General features: G+C 39.3%; 1 protein-coding gene across 1 annotated transcript; it reads left to right on the top strand.

Annotated features, from left to right (window-relative positions):
- Positions 1 to 2,382: 2,382 nt before the first annotated feature.
- Positions 2,383 to 20,660, top strand: C9orf72 (C9orf72-SMCR8 complex subunit). Its single transcript, XM_069880626.1, has 11 exons — positions 2,383 to 2,404; positions 4,074 to 4,559; positions 7,600 to 7,659; positions 8,561 to 8,656; positions 9,319 to 9,383; positions 11,370 to 11,442; positions 14,226 to 14,342; positions 15,055 to 15,290; positions 15,795 to 15,852; positions 17,843 to 17,952; positions 18,036 to 20,660. Exons 2-11 carry the CDS (start codon positions 4,116 to 4,118, stop codon positions 18,220 to 18,222), a joined length of 1,446 nt encoding a protein of 481 aa, XP_069736727.1. The 5' UTR covers positions 2,383 to 2,404; positions 4,074 to 4,115; the 3' UTR covers positions 18,223 to 20,660.
- The last annotated feature ends 1,258 nt before the right edge of the window (positions 20,661 to 21,918 follow it).

Genomic DNA, 21,918 nt, shown 5'->3' with positions numbered 1-21,918 from the left:
CCTTAGCCAGATATATTCTGCCAAGAGAAAAAAAAATCTGCTTACGCTGCAGCCTGTCACCATTTCTTGGATGTGTTCACAAAAGGCACCTGCATAAATACTGTTAGTCTCTCCAAATCGGATACAATGGGATTGTTACTCTCTCCTCTTCCAAAAGAAGGTATGAAAAACTGAAAGGGAAAAGAAAAAGAAAATAAAGACAACAATCAATATTGCTACAATAGGCAGAAATTTCACTCCGCTAATAATACCACTGTGGCAGTTACAGGGGCTCATCTATTACTTCAAGAAAAAACAAAGGATTTGTAATTCTTGCTAATATTGTTTGCGTAGAACATGGTGATTTTCTTTTAAATATTGCTCTGTCAAAGCAGTTTCTAATAGGAAAACTGATGCAGCAATCTACAAGTGTCCTACGCAAGGCTACATGACAATTCGGTAACAACATAAAGATAAATGCTACTTCCCCATCCTTGAAGCCCACTTTCCTACAGTGTTACTTATGTAGTATCAATGCAGTTTTCTTATCATAGTGTCTATAACATATGAGAACCAGTATACATTCATCTTCATTGTTCAAATGTGAACTAATGAATAAAACCTGTTTTTTTAAAAACTTCACAAAGTTATGTTTAGACAAGAGATAACCAGTAAAATTCCACCGAGTTTGATGTCTAATCGTTGAATCCAGCCACTTAAGTATCAGCAGCTTTTAAAACTAGAGTTGAATTCTGCTGTTTCTCCAACCACTCCTATAATGGTTATTGTTTAGTCTGGAGAAGAAAGAGGTTGAGGGGAAACTTTATCACTCTACAATTACCTGAAAGGAGGCTGATAGCGAACTAGCTGCTGGTCTCTTCTCCCAAATAACAAGAGGATGAAATGGCCTCCAGGTTCCACCAGAGGAGGTTCGGATTGGATATCAGAAAAATTTCCTTCATGAAAACAGTTGTCAAGCACTGGAATGGGCTGTCCAGGGAAGTGGTGGAGTCACCATAACCTGAGGGATCTCAGGCATAGCACTTGCAGATATTGTTTAGTGGTAGACTTGGCAGTATCAGGTTTCTGCATGGAGTAATGATCCTTAAGGTCTTTTCTAACCAACTAAATTATTCTATGAGTTTTGTGTGGTCATTTACTTTTATTTTAACTCTGATCCTCAGAAGCTAAAACTACTATCAAATACGCAGGCAAAAGTGATACTAAGTTGTATGCTTTTAAAATTGTTGGTAAAATTAATCTAAACAGCAAACTTTAGCTAATCAAAGACAGCATTTTCCAATGTGAAGTTATGCCATTCCCTGACCCGAAAGGCACTTTGAGAAGGGTGCTTTTTGTGGTCAAACAGCCAGAGTACCACTCAAAAAATCACTCACGGGCTTCTGTGCCACGTTAAAAGACTTCCTGCATGGGGCTATTCAAGCTGCTCAAGAGAGGGCTCTTCACGGTACAGCAGAAGTGAGGCAGCCAGCAGGACTACAGCTGTGTTTGTACATTGGTAGGGGGAAAGGGAGGGGACAGGTGTCCCTTTTACGCTGTAAATAAATAAATTACCCTTACACGTAAGCGAATATGGTGAATTCCATCCAGACTGGACTGCAGAACTCATAGGGTTTAAAGGCACTCACCACATACCTGCAGAACTAAATGAAGCTCAAACAAGAGCACCGTCATCACTTTGCGTATAGGATGCTTGGGTAATAACCTAATCCTGTCATTATTAACTGCTTTAAGCATAAAAGCCCCTCCGTAAGACGATGCACTCAGTACAATACAGTTTGTCACAGCTACCCGCGGCCAGGGCTCCTGCCCCTTCCTTCACAAGGCGCAACGGGTCTGGGGCTGCTCACGGCCACGCAGGCCTTACGTGCGCTGCTATCGGCGGGAGCAGCCCCTACAGCACCCGGCCGCCATCCTCCCTCTGCCATCCACGCGACAACACCGCCTCCCTCCTGCTGCTGCTGCTGCTGCTGCTGCCGCCGTTCCCTCAGCCACCCACGCCCCGCCGCCCCCGCAACCGCCCCGTCCGCCGGGCTCCCCCGGCAACGGCACCGCCCGTTCCCGCCTCCCGCGGGCGAGGGGTGGAGCTGCGCATGCGCAGGAGCGCGCCCGCGACCCACAGCAGGGTGGGTAGGCGCATGCGCAGAGGCGCGGCTGAAGCCCACCAGATACGTGAGCGGGGATGATTAGGAGGGGCCACGCATGCGCAGGAGCACGGCTGAGGCCGCGGCGCTGTAGGAAAGCGGGAAGCGCGCGGGACTGCACACGCTGAGGTCCGCCGGCTGGGTGCGCAGGGGAGAGGTAGGCCGGGCCGCGCATGCGCAGAACCTCGTCTGAGGCCTCGCCGCTGTGTGGGCAGACGGGAAGCGCGGTGGCCCTGCGCCGGGCTGCTGAGGGCGCGCAGGTGAGGCAGGCGCGGGGCCGGGGAGGGTCGTGCTTTCCGCCTCGGGGGCTGTCGTCCTCCCCTGGTGCTTCCGGCGTGAAGGCGTCAGGTAGAACCTTCTCGCTGCTCGCCTCGCGAGGTTGGTGCGCTCCGAAGTTCGGAGCAGCTCTGGAGTGTGTGAGCCGGGCCGGGCTGTGTGGCAGCTGCCCCGGCTCGTCTGGAAGGGCCGTGGGCAGAGCGGTCTCTTGTCAGCCCAAGGTGACTGAGGGTCTCATGAGACTCCTCCTTCAGTGCTGTGTCCAGATCTGGAATCCCCAACATAAGAGGGTTGTGGAGCTCTTGGAGCGGGTCCAGAAGAGGGCTGCAAAAATGATCAGAGGGCTGGAGCGCCTCCCATACGAGGACAGCCTGAGAGAGTTGGGATTGTTCAGCCTGGAGAAGAAAAGGCTCGGAGGAGACCTTATAGCGACTTTCCAGTACCTGAAAAGGGCCTACAAGAGAGCTGGGGAGGGACTTTTTACAACTCATGTAGTGATAGGACGAGGGGTGATGCATTTAAAGTGAAGTGGGGAAGGTTTAGGTTAGACATTAGAAAGAAATTCTTCACGCTGGAGGTGGTGAGGCACGGACACAGGGGGCCCAGGGAAGCTGTGGCTGCCACATCCCTGGAGGTGTTCAAGGCCAGGTTGGATGGGGCCTTGGGCAGCCTGGTCTGGTGGGAGGTGTCACTGCCCGTGGCAGCAGGTTTGGAATTAGGCGATCTTTAAGGTTCCTTCCAGCCCAAACCATGCCATAATTCTATGATTCCCTGAAAGGCCTGGAGTCACATTTAGAGCCTCAGGCAACCTTGGCTTCCCTGCTGCCCTCCAGGCTGGTCACAGGCTGGCAGGGGCAGCCTGAGGAAAAGCCAGAGAGAATGTGAGGTGTTTCTTGCTGTTAGGAAAAACACTGTGATAAGCTTACTAGGGGTGCTTACAGGAAGAAAGTTCAAGTACATGGCATGTAACAGGGACAGCTGTATCAGTGAGGTGGGAGTTGCTGGGGGTCGCCTCTGCTGTCCTGTGGGGACCTGCAGGCAGGGAGGAGAGGAAAGCTGAGTGCTGGTCATGTGAGGTCTCATCAAACTAATTACATTTTAGATTTTAGGTTGAATTTGCTTGTACGGGTTTTTAATTAATATGCTCCTGTGACATTAGCATGACTTTTAAGGAAGGTGAAACTTCCTGTTCATCTTTTGCAGCCCCGTCGTAATGGGGAAGCTGTAGAGTTGTTGGAAGCTGCTAGGGAAACTTTAAGAATTTGTGTCTATGCAGTATGAAGGCTTTTCCATCAATGCATTTTATAATGTGCTGAGCATGTGTCTTGTATTACGACACCTTGCATGTTGCCATGATGCAAAGGATGTATTTATTGTATGTCAGGTTTTTTACACAAGTTGGATGTTGTACACACTCATCATACTTGTATAGTGAGTAAAGGGTATTTGAAGTCTGTCTGACTAACGTCTGTAAAGCATACCACATCCTTATGTGGAAAGAATGCAAATGCACTTCTCAGATAAAGTCTACAGTGAAATTTCAGGTGCAGAAGTCAGGTTGTCTTTTGAAGTCTTATTTAGAAACAGAAGAAGATGAGATAACAGTGAATGCTCCTCTAATTTTGTGGTTTTTTCTATGAAAACATTTTTCAGGTGATGTAAGCGTTTCAGTTATACACGAGAGAGGAAGCAGGCATGTCAGCCCTTTGTCCACCACCGTCTCCTGCAGTTGCCAAAACAGAGATCTATTTGAATGGCGAGTCACCTTTATTAGCTGCCACTTTTGCTTACTGGGACAATATTCTTGGCCCCCGAGTGCGGCATATCTGGGCGCCAAAGACAGAACAGGTACTTCTCAGTGATGGTGAAATAACTTTTCTTGCTAACCACACCCTCAATGGAGAAATACTTCGGAACGCAGAAAGCGGTGCAATAGATGTCAAGTTCTTCGTCTTGGCAGAAAAAAGGGTAATCATTGTGTCATTAATCTTTGATGGAAACTGGAATGGAGACAGAAGCACATATGGGCTGTCAATTATACTTCCACAAAATGAACTTAGCTTCTACCTGCCACTTCACAGAGTATGTGTGGATAGGTTAACACATATTATAAGGAAAGGAAGAATATGGATGCATAAGGTAGGTTTATTGTTAATTACTAAAAACAATTGTGCAAGTTGTTTTCAGCAAAAGCAACAATTAAGATTTTGTGACATTTCCTGTGTAGCAATCCAGGCACAAAAACCCACAGGAAGTTTGACCTCCCTACAAGCATACAGTTTTGGAAGCTGAAAGTTATCAATATATCAGCAAATTCAAAGCTGAGGTTTTTAGCCACATAATTTGTCCTGGTAATACTGTATAACCTCTTCCAGGCTATCTGGGTGAAGCAGTATCCTGTACAGTTTTTAATCCCTGAAAATTGGTATAAATTGTTGCTTTTAACTGTGTTAATTTGTGTATTGGAACCAGGTAAACTTGTACATTTACTATGTTTCAAATCACTATTGTCACTGCTGAAGTTCAGAAAAGGGTACTAATGCAATTAATGTTGTTGGTTTCTCAAAACAAGCATCAATGAACAGTTTAGCAGGTGTTAAACTGTGTAAAACTAATGAGAGAACCATGAAAATATGTCTACTTTTGAAATTCAGGAAGTAAAACGTGCTAAATTTTTCTGAACAAGTCCAATCATGGGTCCATGATGGATATTCACTTATTAAGTGAAATTTCTTCTGTATTTTTGTTTTATATAAGTAACATTCTAATAATAAAAATAAAACTGCCATCATGAAGTACAAGTTCTCTTAAAGCAGTAGATTGCATGTCAGCTGTAAAGTGTATAGTGATGCATTTTTGTCTGGTACAGTTTTTGTTCCTCTTCTGTTTTGAGACTTCTAATGAGCATACTTTAAACTTCCTTTTTGACTACTTTTATCTCAATTATTTAAAACTTTGTAAAGAATAAGCTGGTGTTATTTTTTTTGGTGGTGTTACTTTTTTGCTACTCAGACAAGCTCCACTGATTTTTGCTGTATTGCCTGATGATGGCTGGCAGCATTTTTCATCACACTGGTTCTTGGTACTTCTGGAGTTTATTTTTCAGAGGAAAGATAGGACATAAAGTTTGTTTTCAATATAGTAGAAACACAAATATTTCATTCCTAAGCTACTCTTCTAAAAGCCTGCTGGATGTTAGTGCTTTTGGCATAAGTGAATGCTATCTCATGTTCTTGATTATGTTCCTTTGTCATTCACCGTCCTCTGTAATGACTTTAACGTGAGTGGTCAAACAAGAACTGTCCATCATTCTTAGCTATAGTATGTCTTCTCTCTTTTTGAACATTGATCCATATCAGTATGTTTTCACAGTAGGAATAGTCTTCTATAGGCATTGAGAATGGCAAAAAAACTTTTCTACAAGTTTCCCCAGAGATCAGTCATTAAGTTCTTAGTTCTTTTTCAGATGTTCTTGAAGCAGATAGGTCAACTGGGTCAGCTGAGACAGTGATACAGTCTGAAATAGACATTGGTTGTTTTTTCTTTTCTTTTGTCTTTTTTTTGAGGAAGATCAAAGATCTCTGCATATATCTGCAGTTCTGCAGCCTTTCCTAGAAGAGAGAAAACTGCTTTGAAAATGTAGGTTATAATTTAGGCTTAAGTTGTAGAGTGATAATATTGAATTAAATCAGGCTTATTTTGTAGTTTGCATTTTGAGGCAGTTCGGCAACTATGGCTACAACAGAACAAAGAATGTTGAAGTCATGTCTGAAAGGAACTATGTATCTGTTCTGGAATTTCTAATGGTTGTGGTTATCAGCTCCCATGAGTTCTGCGCAGAGCTGGACAAGAGTTCCAGCCAGACATTAGAAGAGAAAAAAAACTTCCAAACTCAAGAACTAGGAGAAACACGGACAGCGTTCAGACTGGCGAAGAGAGACAAGCAGTTCCAAGCAAGTTGTCTAAATGGGATTAAAAACCCCTTTTATCTACTTCAATCATATGTTCCAGTTGTTTGTTTAATAATTTTCAGTGGTTATATTTCTAAAAAGAAGTGGCTTACACCGTTTGTTCTGCCCTGTCTTCATGAAGACTGTCTTCTTTAAAAGCAAAGGATCTTCATTGTCAAGGATGTATTACTTCACTGACAGTGCACTCAAGGCTGGAGATACCTCGAAGGAGTCCGCCTCGTGCCAATATTGGAAGGAGTCTGCCTTATTCCAGTATTGTTTTTCACAGGCGTTTTTTTCAGATGGTTGGACAAATTTTATAAATATTTTAGGGCAAGTCACTGTAGCTTGTTCCCTGTTTGTCTACTCAAAAAATGTCATGTAAACTCTGATCCCACCTGAAGCTGATCAGTTTTGAGTAGGGTAGTCACGGGAAACTAACAAGTAACCAGTAAAAATGCAATAACGTGTCAGCATCTAGAGAAAATGTCATTAGTTCTCATAGTATGTTCCATCTTTTGTGTGTCGTATTGCTTGTTCCACTGATGAATGCCAAATCCTCTTTGTGAGTAACAACTTTATTCTGTTTTAAGTTGCATTTTTAATGCCATTTGCTACTCAGCTCCTGCTGAGTCTGGTTTAAGAACTTTGTCCAGTCTGTTGTACGTTGTGTTTTGTGTGGTTTGAGGTTTTATGTCTCCTATACTTGGTTATTAAGCAATGTTATGAAGACTTGTCAGTGTCTCAAGATGTAGAAAAAAAATAAAAAGTCCTGTTTGCCTACCCTCTCCAAACACTAATTTTTCTCATTCCGGAGATCTCATTTTTCTTGTGCTGCAACAGGAACCATCTGTCTGTACCTTAACCATTTGAAAATCAAAGGCATATATAAAGTGGAATTCTGCACCAGAATCTGATAATTTGGCATTTTCTTGCTGTGTAATGAAGAAACTTAATGTTTAGTCATTGATATCACACCCTTCCTTTCCTGCTTCATCTGCCCAAGCACGTGAGAGGTTCAGTGAGTGGCAGAGCAGGGACCATTGGTCTGTTTAAAATGACATCAGTTCCTGCTAATACCAACTGTAAAAGGAAAAAAAGACTTGAACATCGAAATTTGAATCTAAGAAGCATGTCTCCACAGGGAAGAAACTGTACCATTTGACTGTTTTGTGCATACATATATAAACATACCACAGCGTTTATATTTAACTGCTTCTCTTGCTCAGGAGAGGCAAGAACATTTCCAGAAGATTGTCTTGGAAGGAACGGAGAGAATGGAGGATCAGGTAAGGGCCGCCTGGTTGATGCGTATGGCACATCATCACAAAACTGTTTGACTGCATCTAGTGACTGTAGAAGTTGGTGCTGCTTCTTTTTGGGATCCAGGAAGATACTTTGGACTGGTTGATGACCTGCTGTGCACAGGAGGCAAAGTTTCTGAAGATAGGATGGTGGAAGCTGTGAACAAATTGAACGAGAATACATTTCATCACTTTATGGGTAAAGTGAAAATCTATGAAGAGTATTACCTTGCAGAAAAAAAGGAATGTCATTTACTTGAACTTTAAGCTCTGTAAAGGTAGTAACTTCCATAGATTTATGCTCACCTCTTATCAAAGATGGGTTTTCACTACTTCATTACCTTTTCGAGTTACAGAAACATATGTAGTCTGTCATGTTTGAATGTGGTTGGAGACTTAATGGATAAGACTGTGGAAAGAATTTGCTTTCTGAAACTGTAAATATGAAATTGTGACTTCAGTTTATTTTGAAAGATAAATCAGATAAGTAATTTTGTATGTTAATAACTAAGAAAGCCTGGGTTTGTTTTCCTGTTGTTAAAATGTTGGACTTGGATCTAAAATGCTTAACAGTAATTGTACCTAATGTGATCAGATTGTCTTACTCCCAATACTTTCTGTCTAGGCCAGTCAAACTGATTGTGAAAATTAGCATAGGACCCTGGAAATAAATTTAAGATGTGATGTTGAGAAACAAAATGTATGTTTCCAGTCATTATTATTAATGAGCAAAGCTCAAGAAGTTTATATATCAATTTCTGCTTATACCACACTTACAAACAATAGGGAGTCAAGGATGTTTTGCATGTAATATTGCGAGTTTGTGTTAGTACCTTCGAATATTGTGCATTGTGATTTTACTTAAAGCATTTTTTTTATTGAGCAGGGCCAGAGCATCATTCCAATGCTGACAGGAGAAGTCATTCCTGTAATGGAACTCCTTTCATCTATGAAATCACACAGTGTTCCAGAAGAAATAGATGTAAGTCCTCGCATTCTCATCATTCTGAATAAAAAAGTGGCTTTGGTACTCTGGTTTGGTACTCTTTTTGGCAGACGAAACCACACAGTTGTTACAAATTCTTGTAGACGTATTTCACATTGAAGTTCTCCTAAGTGGTACAGGGAATGGTTTAATGCAACTGTTTTAGTTCTGTAAATGTAATAGTAGCACCAGTGGGGTTTATGGTCAGCACTTAGTAAAATTGACTGCAGAGATTGATACTGTTTATAAGAGTAGAGTGGGAAAGCTATGTGATGCAAAACAAAATAAATAGGGCAGTTAAACATTTTTCATATTGATACCTGTTTCAGCATGGCTTAGTGTTCTCGTGGAAGAAGTGGAAGTGATCTCACATGCACTAATTTAAAGTATTCTGGACAAGGTTATAAAAGAAAAACAGTGGTAGGAGTCTGACTTGTAACTGATGAAGAACATATAGTAACTGAGTGATTTTCACATTTTCAAAAGGCTTTGGCTGAAGTCTGAATGCTTTTTTAAGGTTGTGCTTTTTGGGGCAGTCTTACTTCTTAACTTAAATAGTCCCCAGACAGTTCCCATGTATGATTAAAACTAAAAATCAATTAATTGAAAGATATTGCAGATTCTTGTCTAACTTCTGTTTATATTTACTTCCATTTCAGATAAGTGACACCGTGCTTAATGATGATGACATTGGGGATAGTTGCCATGAAGGCTTTCTTCTCAAGTATGAATTTCAGTTTTGATTTATGCTGTAGTAAATTTGTATCTGCATATCTATCTATCTATCTATCTATCTATCTATCTATCTATCTATCTATCTATGCATGTGAACATATATTAAATAAATTTTCTTCACAGGAGGAGGAAGGATGACATCTATTTGGCTTTTTGAGATTATTGTCTACAAAGTGCTGTAGAAGTTGCTGTCTTTTTAGAAAAGTGGCGTCGGGCTAATAACTGCATCTCAAGAGGCTGTGTTGTCATGAAGGCATTTGCCTGATGATAGAATTCCTATCAAATATTATTTTTCTTTGATGACTATGTTTAATTGTATATGGATATAAGTCTTATATTTTTATGAGATATAAAAGGTTTGTGTTCATTGCATAAACTACAAATAAGTCGTTAATGGTGTAACATAGAAATCTTATTATTAAATTGTTTTTCTCTTTTTCCTCTCATTTTTAATGTATGAGTGGAGATAGTTGCACTTGAGAGCAACGTCATGTCATCCTGTTTGAAAGCATATTAATGATATCTTAAATGATATATTACCTTTTAGGACATCTTTGTTATAACTGCATTTATTTACACAGTGCTTAGTGTCATTTATTTATGCAGTGTCACTTATGCCTGAAGTACTACAAAATCCGTGTGTTAAATTAATTCTTCATGATAATGTAGTATTTCGTTCCATAGAGAATTTGGGAAATAATGAAGAGAATATCTTGGATTACTGTAAACGTCTAGAGCCGTTGATCCTACAGTGATGAACTATTTTCATACCAGATGGGAGATTTTTTGGGCAGGTAGTAGTCTGTAGGGTGTCAGTTAACTCTTCTTGTTTCTTCTTTCTGGAGATTTTGTCCCGAAAGGAAAAGAATGACTAGGCAATTTTTTATGAAGTGTCCAAATATCTGCTTTTTAGCTTATCTGCAAAGCTTATCAGCTCATCTAGGTTCAGATTGCAAGAATTAAATATAGTCTGGAAGGATTTACACATGTGATAGAATAAAAATTGGATCATACTAAATAGACTGCCGTATCAACAAGACCAACCTCTAAAATAAGCAGTCATGCTTTCTTATTAACGTCTAAATGAAAATTAACATCTGTTTCTATCCCAAAGGAAGAATTCATAAGTATTTAGTTGGCCTTAATTTTAACTCTTAGAATATACTTGATAGGATAAGTAATACTAGGTCTATTGTAAAGCCCACTTATAGGATTTCAGAGTCCAAGTGTAGGTGTTATAGTCCTTATCAATTAGAGGGGTTTATTAGAGTCAGTTAATCACATACAGTGTATCCTTCAGTAAGACAGCATAAATGTACTTTTGTACTTTTTGATGAGGATAAGAAATCTCAACAGAATTTTCTCAAGGACAAGTTAATAGTCATCAAGGTTAGTCAACGAGTATTTGCTGTAGCCTCCAAACTTAAGATAAACTAAATCAGATCTGCGCTGCTGGCAACTCACAAAACAAGAGCGTCAACTTCCAGCACACCTGTGTGTTATTCTGGGGGAGTCAAGCTTGTGACATGCTTTTGCCCACGTGGTTGCTGAGAGTACAACAGTTTACCTGCCAAGTCTTCCAAAACTAGCTTCAGTTTCAGAAAATAAGAACAACCATGGAATAGATATTCTTTCAAGATGCTTTCAAATCCTTCATTATTAATATATCTTCTGTTACTTTGGACTAACTATTTATACAGATTTTGCAGTAAAGTTAGATAGTAGCAATAGGTAGTTTTTGTTTGCTCTGTAGCTCATGTTTGAAAGTTCTGAGTGATAGTCTTTATTCTTCAAAATGAAAATGTCGATACTGTCAAATTTTTAGATTTCAGCAGTAACCTTCACAGCTGTGTGAGGCCCTGTGGATACGGGCCTATATTTATCCTAGGAGCACCTTTTTTTTTCTTGCGAAGATAACTGGTTTATTTGATAAGTCTGATTAAATGTATTAACCTATGTTTCTTTTTATTTGCAGTGCAGTTAGTTCACATCTGCAGACCTGTGGTTGTTCTGTCGTTGTAGGAAGCAGCGCAGAAAAAGTTAATAAGGTATTGCACTTTCAAATCAACCAAACTTAAATGCTGATTATTTGGGCTGTTAGCGTGTTATTTGGAAGAAGGTTTATCTATTAACATACTTGAGGTTGAAGAAGGAAGGAATACTGTTGTCTGATTATCTTACTTCAGATGATTGGTCTAGCAGTTGGTAATTCTGCATAAAGATTGCCTTATCTCTTGTATTCGGTATATAAACAAGTAGCAAATGAGTCTCAACTTTTTGGAAAAAAAAAAAACTATGCAAACTAAAATGTACAAATAGAAAAGGACTGAACTGGGCAAGCCAATTCAGCTGTGTCAATGGCTAATGTCTGTGTACTTCTAAGAAATCTTTGTGGTAGCCCTTTTTTTCCAATGCTGCTATTATTTTTAACTCTCTTGTAAGTTCGTTACAAAATATTTAATTTGAACCACTATGAAACTATCACCTGCACTGCTTTTGCTCTGATATTTTGGTGTAAATGGGAACTTTCTTGATGCTTATTTTAAGATTATCCAGTATACGAAGGAAAAATCAAGCGAGGATGTTTTCATTGTTCAGAATTCCCCATATACTTTTTTTGTATACAATTTTTTGATTATACCAAAATGCTAGTTTCAGATAAATTGAAAGCAATTCATGGAAGAGATACGCTTGTGTTTACTGTCTGTTGAAATTTTTCGTAACACATATTTCTTTTTACTGTAGTGCCATATGCAGGCATTTTGTTCAGAGAGATTTCTCTTTGACTTGCATTTAGTTAGGGTGATATTTCAACCCTTCTAATAAAAACACTGAAGTTTATTTTCAGTTAGGATATTCAGAGATAAATCATGAAGGAAATGTTCTTTTCTTTGTGAGAAAATGTATTTCACTGAGTCAATAGCCAATATACATTCATGGCTGAGCCCTTCAGTAGACCTTTTTGATTCAGAATACCCCTGCAGCTGGGAATGAAAAGAGAGGTTTCATAAAAGTGTGCAGTCCTTCAAGTATTACGTACCACTGCACTTAAGTATACTGATACTGCTGTGAAGTTAAAGTTCTGTAGTTATTTAGTACTGTAAGGTTTCAGTTTACTCTGGGCCCTCTGGGCTGTGCAATAACAATAGTCCCATGTCCTGAGTGCATGACAAAGGTCCCACAGTGGCACATGTGGAGAATCAGTATGTTCAGATAACTTCATTCTCTGATAGGGGATGTTTTTCTATATTGAGCTTGTCATTCTGATTATGTCTTAATTGTGATGTACTAATTATTGAGCTCTGGTTTATTTGTAAGATTGAACCTTTCTTTTAGAAAAAAAAATCATTTTAAGTCTCAGAGTTATTGTCCTTCTTGATATATGTGTGTACGTATGAATGAGTGTTTAATGCTTCAAAGTGAAATAAAATTTTAAAACGGTGGGTCTGAGGAGTATATTATATATGTATTTTAGACTATGAATGTTATGTATTTTATAGTGTGTAGTGCTCTTGACTGCAGTGAAATATAACAGTCTTCTCTTTAAAAAATTCAAGCCATGTTTAGTAAGCCTGTGTTTTGAAATAAGTTCTTTAATGCTTTATAAAAATTGGGAGGAGGTGAATGCATTGTTTTATGTGTCCTGGCAGTGTTGGTAAAGCACCTCTGATCAAATAAATGGTTAATGCTGATACTCAAATTAAAAATAATTATGAGCAACGAGGGAACAGATAAATGAAAATTCTCTGTTCTTAGCTGAAATCAGCTAACCACAGTTAAAATGTATTGTTTCAGGGATGTAAGATTTGCACATGATTAAGTTAGCATAATATCGGAAATGTTAAAGGCTTTAGTGGTTAATGAGCTTAACTCTTATAGTTCACAAAATAACTAATTCAATGGATTTAACATCTAAATAATAATGTAAATAATATACTTCTAAGCTAGGCACTGTAGGAAAAAATGACCAGAAGAGCATGAGTCTCAACATCCATCTAAAGTAAGTTTTGTAAATTCTACCCAGGTTCTCATCAGCAGTGTGCTGTTTGTGATGCAGTGCAACTGTTTTGAAGTAATTGATTTCTTTATGGCATACTTTAACTGTCCTTAAAGTAGAAAAAGCACCTATTGCATCTTGCTGAAGTGGCAAAAAGCGTTAGTGAGAAACTAGGCTGCCATTTTTTTAGGTGCTGCATAAACACATTGTGCAAGGTAGAGCTTTCTGAAATGCCTTACAGAGACAGAGAGGATATCACAGGTTAAGACTGAAGTATGAGCAGATGGGAATAGGTGTTTGTGTTTGGAGATTATTACATGTAGGTGTTGCAGCACCAGAGTTTGAAAATGCATAATGTAGTACCTTTGTTGATTTTAATGGGGAGTTTGAGGAAATTACTGAGGAAATAAGCATGGATGTTTATTTAGGAAATTGACTATGCCTCACTGGAGACAATAGCTGATGTTTCAGTATGGAATGAATAAAATAAGAGGCTTAAAAGGCTAGGAAAATAATCACAGTAACTCATGTTTATGTACTAGGAAGCAGTAGCAGAAGGCAAAGTGATTTGTTCTACATAGTTGGTTGAAAAACAAACTTTGCCAAAAGCGTTGGATGCATTTGACAAGAGTTTGAAGTAATATGGTTTACAGCTTAGTAATGTAAACACGTCAGTATTTTGTGACCTTGCTAAAGTTTTGGATTTCTGATAAGCATGATGAACTTTTTTGTTCATTATTTCACATGCCTATACATTCTAGTCAGAAATTCCATTTTAAGATTAGTTCATTCCTTACCTTTACATATTTTTCAAAACTGTTCTTTTTAATGTAGATTGTGAGAACGTTGTGTCTATTTCTAACACCATCAGAGCGGAAGTGTTCCAGACTCTGCAGAAATGAGTCTTCTTTCAAATATGAATCAGGACTTTTTGTTCAAGGCTTACTCAAAGTAAGTACCCCTAGGAAAGTTCTGTTCCTCTGTATTTTAAGAACATTCTTTAATGTATGTCTGTGTGTGAACACACGCTATGCACACACATACACACATTCCTGTTCCAAGAAATATGTCATCTTCCCTTGAATCCTTTCTGGTGCTGTAGTAGTTCTTCTAACTACTTGCATATTAAAATTCCAAGCCAGTGGTTCCTTTGACGTGGCTATTTCATGTTGTCCAAAATTGCTCCAATACTTAGAGGTACAGTAATGTTAATGGTTTGCTTATTTGAAGCTAGAATCCCAAGAAGCATAAAGTTTTTCTGTTGTCCAAAGCCAAAAAAGAGCAGTACATCAGTCTATCGTTTCCAACTGTTTTGAAAGGGCTGTAGTAATGGGTGAAGATGAAGAGAAAAATAGTGCTTCTTGCTCTAGCAATTAGTATAAACTTACTAGATAAACATAGTACTGCAATGCTAATGGGCCTATGAGACAGATGATGCAATACTGTAATACACAGGTTACCTCAGTACCTATTCTCACTGTTGTATTAAGGGAATCATGCAGTATGAAGAACTTTTTCGTGTGCTGCAACCACCAGTTATTTCAAACAAAGCATGTTTAAACAAACTTAGGCATGTTGCTTTAATATTGTTTTGTTCCAGTATTGCTTAGGGTTTTTTTTTAAAGAAAGTAACTAGCAGAATAATTTTTTTTCACTAAAACAGGATGCAACAGGAAGCTTTGTGTTGCCCTTCCGTCAAGTAATGTATGCCCCATATCCAACTACACATATAGATGTGGATGTCAATACAGTGAAGCAGATGCCCCCTTGTCATGAACATATCTATAACCAGCGCCGATATATGAGATCTGAGCTGACAGCATTTTGGAGAGCTAATTCAGATGAAGAAATGTCTCAAGATCGTGTTATCCACACAGATGAGAGTTTCACACCTGATTTGTATGTACTTCTCTCACGTCTCTTAAAGTTACTTCATTTGTAACAAGAGAATAAAGCAGTACAAAGTGTATTTTCTATTAAAGTACATGAGATTTATTTGCTTTTAAGAAGCTCTTTCAGTTCTGGTAGTTGCATTCATTTGGAGGAATTTACCAGTTCCATCGGAAGTTCTGTTGCATTAAATATTACTGGAATTCACTTTCAGTGATACTTCGACTATGTTATGTTAATTTTGTTGCATTTTTTAATAGGAGTTTACCACAACAAAGTGAGTTTGACTGGACCCAATGGCTTTCCTGGGTTTAGTTAATTTCATCTGAAAGTTTTGCTTTAAAACTCTGAATTATGTTTAAAAATAGGAAGATTTTAATTCACTAAAATTTTGAATTCACTTTTAATTTCTACAAGATTGCAAACAGTAATGCTGTTGCTGTGAATAACTTCTGGACAGTTGTGTTCCTTCATGGTATTAACTCATATGTCTGTGTGCTTTTTTTTCTGCAGAAATGTCTTTCAGGATATCCTGCATCGAGATACATTAGTAAAAGCCTTCCTGGATCAGGTAATTGTTGGTTCTTCGGGTAGAACAAGAGCTAAAACTCAGCAGTCTGTGAGCTGGTAACGGATAATTTACCATGAGTAGATAATTTATTGGCTTGGTAGCTCTCTTTAATACCAGTGTTATGATTCTTTTTTGCATGACTAGAGAGAAAAATACTTGTGTTATTTGTTCCATTAGTATAATACTGAAACTCCTTCTTACACATGAAAAAGAATGCATATTTTCTATATCTGTACAATAGTTTCTACAATTGCAGTATCCATCATCTTCCAACAGTCCTGGAAGACTGGGGAAGTCCCACTGGACTGGAGGCTGGCTGATGTTGTGCCCATCTACAAGAAGGGTCGCAGGGAAGACCCAGGGAACTACAGGCCTGTCAGTCTGACCTCAGTGCCAGGGAAAGTCATGGAGCAGGTGGTCTTGAGTGCTATCATGAAGCACATGCAAGAGAACCGGGTGATCAGGCCCAGTCAACATGGGTTCACAAAAGGCAGGTCTTGCCAGACTAACCTGATCGCCTTCTATGACAAAGTGACTCGGCTGCTGGATGAGGGAAAGGCTGTGGATGTATCTTCCTGGACTTCAGTAAAGCCTTTGACACAATTTCTCACAGCGTTCTGCTTAGGAAACTGTCAGCCTCTGGCCTGGACAGGCGCACACTCTCCTGGGTGGAAAACTGGTTGGATGGCCGGGCCCAGAGAGTGGTGGGAAATGGTGTGAAATCCATCTGGAGGCCAGTGACACGTGGGGTTGCCCAGGGCTCAGTGCTGGGTCCAGCCCTGTTCAATGTCTTTGTCAATGATCTGGATGAAGGCATCGAGTGCACCCTTAGCAAGTTTGCGGACGACACTAAGCTGGGTGGAAGTGTTGATCTGCTGGAGGGTCGGGAGGCTCTGCAAAGGGATCTGAACAGGCTGGACCGCTGGGCTGAGTCCAATGGCATGAGGTTTAACAAGGCCAAATGCCGGGTCCTGCACTTGGGGCACAACAACCCTATGCAGTGCTACAGACTAGGAGAAGTCTGTCTAGAAAGCTTCCTGGAGGAGAGGGACCTGGGGGTGTTGGTTGACAGCCGACTGAATATGAGCCAGCAGTGTGCCCAGGTGGCCAAGAAGGCCAATGGCATCTTGGCTTGTATCAGAAACGGCGTGACCAGCAGGTCCAGGGAGGTTATCCTCCCTCTGTACTCGGCACTGGTGAGACCGCACCTCGAATCCTGTGTTCAGTTCTGGGCCCCTCACCACAAGAAGGATGTTGAGACTCTGGAACGAGTCCAGAGAAGAGCAACAAAGCTGGTGAAGGGGCTGGAGAACAGGCCTTATGAGGAGCGGCTAAGAGAACTGGGGTTGTTTAGCCTGGAGAAGAGGAGGCTGAGGGGTGACCTCATTGCTCTCTACAACTACCTGAAAGGAGGTTGTAGAGAGGAGGGTGCTGGCCTCTTCTTCCAAGTGACAGGGGACAGGACAAGAGGTAATGGCCTCAAGCTCCACCAGGGGAGGTTTAGGCTGGACGTTAGGAAAAATTCTTTACAGAAGGGGTCATTGGGCACTGGAACAGGCTGCCCAGGGAGGTGGTTGAGTCACCTTCCCTGGAGGTGTTTAGGGCACGGGTGGACGAGGTGCTGAGGGATATGGTTTAGTGTTTGATAGGAACGGTTGGACTCGATGATCTGGTGGGTCTCTTCCAACCTGGTTATTCTGTGATTCTGTGAGTGCTACCTGTCTGGGGTTAATTTCAGGTCATTTAAAAAAGGAAAGTAATACTTCATCCAAACTGAATTGTGAAATAGCTTAGTGGTTTTGCATCTAAGCAGGTAGAAAACTAGAAACATGTTGAGTGTTTCTACAAATTTAATGCTAATGTGCCCACTTTGCTATAAATAAGGATATATTACTTGTGTATGCAATGGGTTTTTTTTTTATATTCCACATACATAAGATGGTCCTGGAATTTCCATGTTTACTTAATTTTCTGGTATGTTTTTTAACAGATCTTTCATCTGAAGCCTGGCTTGTCTCTAAGAAGTACTTTCCTTGCACAATTTCTGCTAGTCCTTCACAGAAAAGCCTTAACTTTAATAAAATACATAGAAGATGACACGTAAGTGGACAGTTAACAGACAACAGGCTTTGAGAAATTTCCTCTGTTCATTTTAACAATGTCCTTTTTTTATTTTATTGCAGGCAAAAAGGGAAAAAACCTTTTAAGTCTCTTCGTAGCTTGAAGATAGATCTTGACTTGACAGCAGAGGGCGATCTTAACATAATAATGGCTCTGGCTGAGAAGATTAAACCAGGTCTACATTCCTTTGTCTTTGGGAGGCCGTTCTACACTAGTGTACAAGAACGTGATATGCTCATGACGTTTTAAAGTTCTCTACTGTTGACGTGTTATATTACAGTCTTGCATGGTACGAAACAAAATTTTTTGACAGATTTTGTCAGTGTCGCCACCATGCTTGTGACAATCATTGACTTGACTGAGGATGGAGCATTAGGAGAACAGTGAAACTACAGTCTGTTCAAAGAAGGAGGAGGCCTTGTTAAAAGCAATATCAACTTACGTAGACAGGCATGCTTTTAATGAACATGTATCTCCCTTGTGCTTTTTTTAACCATAAAAGTAAAGGTTACCAGAGGTTCCTTTGCCATCTGGGCTTGACAGATAAATTTGAACATGTTTTGATGTACAATCGTTGGAAGCATTTTCATTTTCTTTCCGTAGAGACTTCCTTCAGGTGTGTGTTTTTCCCTGTTCTGCTACATCAGTACTTTAAGTGTTTCCACAGAAAAATACATACCTACTCTCTAATCATGGAGATTGTAGAATTGGAGCCGTCCAAGACTTTAAAAGAGTTTTTAGAAGTCTTCTTATGTATGTGGTACAAATCTAAAATGTATCTTCCCTCATCTCCCTTTTTAACACCACTGGCTCCTTTATTTAGAGCACTTAAAGGTGTTTGGGATTTTTAATATACTTCAGAATGCTATTCTTGTGTGCAAACTGTTGACTATTAGCAGCTTAAATACCAGCACAAGGGAACCGAATCATTATTTAGGCAGCTTTGTGCATACAAGTGGCAACCAGTATATTCTGTCACAGATTGCTGGGCTATCCTGCAGCAGAATATTCAGTAATCCACCATAACTGCACTCTTCTCAAAACACAAAACAGAAAAGTTGTCGCATTCAGCAGAAGTTTCCAGCCTTTCTGACTTTAAACTGCTGCTTTTTTCACACTGTCAGTTAAAATAAAGTTCAGATGAAAGTATTAGACCTTTCCTGATAGCCAAACTAAAAGACAAAGATGTAACTTTTTTTTTACATTACCATTAATGTATTTACTAAACCTTAATTCAGAAAGGAGCACAGCTATGAACTACTGCGATTAGCACTTTACTAAGTGAATTCAAGTCAATAATCTTGCCAGTCTTCTTAGCTCGTCTTAGCACATCTCCAGTTTTGCTTTGCTTTACTTGAAAATAAACACATTTTCTCTTTGTATGCCTCAACCTTTCTTTCTCAGTAGCACGTAGAGCAGTGTGGTGTCAAGGTTAATCCAGACCATTTTTTTCGAGTTTTAACACATGGTTGATGTGTGCTGCATTGAAATTAATGGTAAATCATGTTGTATTTCTTCTGGTTTTGGACAAACAAAGGAACATTTGTGTCATGTTTTAATGTAACCTCATAACTCAATATTCATTGTGAAGGGAATGCACTTGTGATTCTAGAAGCCACTGTTGATTTTTTGCTTAAATTATTTAACGTGAGTTTTCTCATTGCCAAAACAATGCATCTTAGAGCTTCCTCGTATTAGAAACATTAAGTCTTCTGTAAGGCTCCTATTTATTGGGTAACTTTGCTTTGGTTTTGAGTGCCTGGAGAACATCTGAGAGTACTTAAATACTAACCAAGCACTGTGACACAGTAAATACTAGCTAACATTATTGGTATAACCTGGCAAATGGGTTTTCAAGATAGGTTTTTAGTGTATCTTTCATGCAGTGAAGCATAAAAGTTAACATAAATTAGATCCACAACTTCTCTTGAAATGTCACATAGTCAGATGTTTAAAAGGAATACTGCCCTTTATTTAGATATCCAGAATTCCTTTACATTTGCTGAAAGAAGGGATTTAGAATTAAATATTTAGGGGTTTGGTAAGACATGGAATTGGGCCTCAGCTGCACACCAATTTTTGTCCACGAACATCAGTAGTGTTACCTGGTTGAGTAAGTAAGCACATTTTGTGGAGCTGTTTTTAGCCTGTACACATATGTAGGACACTTGCTGTGACCTCAGCACTTGATGAAAGAACTTGGCAGAATTATACTGATGTAAGTTTCCTGTGCTGAGATTCTGTCTGTCTTCCTACCATTATTATTTATTTCTGCATTATTAATTACTTGATCCATTTACAAAGAGCCCGATTGTGCTAAGTTTTTACTCTTATGTTTAAAGTTGTGGAAAAAATGTAATTAACACTGCTGAAACTTCTGATGTAGAAGTTGTGTTGAAGTGTGAAAAGCTTTAAATGTGCTGCTGAAATTAATAACTTCAGCTTGGTAGGCATTAGAAACTTAACATTGACACTAGTAACTAGTAAAGCTCTGTTTACTGGACGTGCTGTCACTTTTTGAAATTACTGAAAGCTGGAAACTTTCTTAGTTGCCACTTTTGTTGCACAGTTGTCACAAGTGCAGAATGTATAGTGAAGTAAATTATTAAATGCATCTGCATGTTGTGTTGTATATCTTGCTCAGGAAATTATATTCTAATAAAACTCATGCACAATTTTTGACTAAATGCTGCTGATTTTTTTTGTAGAATTTATGTGTCTGATAGAAATATTGCCTTTATCCTTTGAAATAAAGGAGAAACCATTTTCTTATTGAATTAAAAATTCTGCTAATTTGGTGAATAATAGGCTGTCGTTGATAGACAGTGGTGCGTTACTTGGTTCTTCAACTTCTGTTAAGGACTTAACTCATTTCAAGCTGAGAACAGTATGACTAGCTATGCCTCTGATGTGTTCAAATAAGAATTTAATCTCTAAGAAGTTTTAATACCATGTTTGAGAATTCAGGAATGTTTTAAGCAATTCACTTAAATTTAGCTGTCAGTGAATACCTTTCTTCAGGATTTTAGTTCCTTACAGTTAAAAGAATAAGGCAAGTTTATTTCTTCCAGTTGGATTTGAAAAGAGAGTGGTGCTTTAGAGCATTTTTAGCAGCACATTTTTCCCTGATCTTGATTCCTGGTCTTTGTCTACTTAAAAAGGTAGCACAGAAAGACATCCACTGAAATGTCCTCCTTGTTAGGACCACAGAAGATGGTCCCAGTCTATATATCAATACGTCATGTCTGTTTTATTCTAGAGCAAAATGGGTATTTTGATAATGTCCTTATCCTTGAGCCACCACTATGATTACAGAATCGTGATGCACCATTACATAATGCTAACATGTCTACACTCCATTGTCACCTGGTAAAAAATGTTAGAAAGTTTTCTCTTCCTAGCCTCTGATCTGTGAAGACAAAAGTAGTACAAAATATGAAGGCTATCTTATACAAGTATGTCACAGGCCTCTATTGTTTAATCAGAGCCTACAAACAATGTTCTTTGCCCTCTCTTCAACAGTAAAAGGCCAGAAACCTTGTGCATTAGTATGCAGAGTAGTTTTTTGCACATGAATAGAATGTGGTTACGGTGGTGTCATCTGTCCTGGCCTAGAGCTAAGCTCACTATTCGTCCTACTTGGGCAAAGCACCAAGGAAAGTCCATGACAGCCTGGCCTTATTTGCAAGGTTGTTCATGTGATACTTTGGTTAAAGGGAGTGATTATCTTGCTTCTCAAAGCCATGCTTTTCATACATATGTCCAGAGGTTTCAGACAAAGAGGACTTAAATCAAAGGTCAAAAGCATGAAAAAGGACACAATCCTGATAGTAGCCATGGATGGAGCCTGACTTCAGTTCTTGCTAAAGTAATAGAGCTACACTGCAAGAACTTTTAACTTTTGATTAGCAAGGGTCAAGTTTTCAAAGCAAAAAGGTCAGAGGA

The sequence above is a fragment of the Phaenicophaeus curvirostris genome, chromosome Z (assembly GCF_032191515.1).
Source record: "Phaenicophaeus curvirostris isolate KB17595 chromosome Z, BPBGC_Pcur_1.0, whole genome shotgun sequence".
NCBI classification, from domain to species: domain Eukaryota; kingdom Metazoa; phylum Chordata; class Aves; order Cuculiformes; family Cuculidae; genus Phaenicophaeus; species Phaenicophaeus curvirostris.
Note: the sequence above shows the minus strand (reverse complement) of the source record. Positions and strands in the feature narration are given on the sequence as shown.

Bases quoted from the DNA above. Each gene is read 5' to 3' on its own strand.
- C9orf72 (XM_069880626.1), top strand. From the start codon at position 4,116: ATGTCAGCCCTTTGTCCACCACCGTCTCCTGCAGTTGCCAAAACAGAG. The intron at 9,384-11,369 runs GTATGAATTTCA...TTTTATTTGCAG, and splicing joins CATGAAGGCTTTCTTCTCAA to TGCAGTTAGTTCACATCTGC. The intron at 17,953-18,035 runs GTAAGTGGACAG...ATTTTATTGCAG, and splicing joins AAATACATAGAAGATGACAC to GCAAAAAGGGAAAAAACCTT.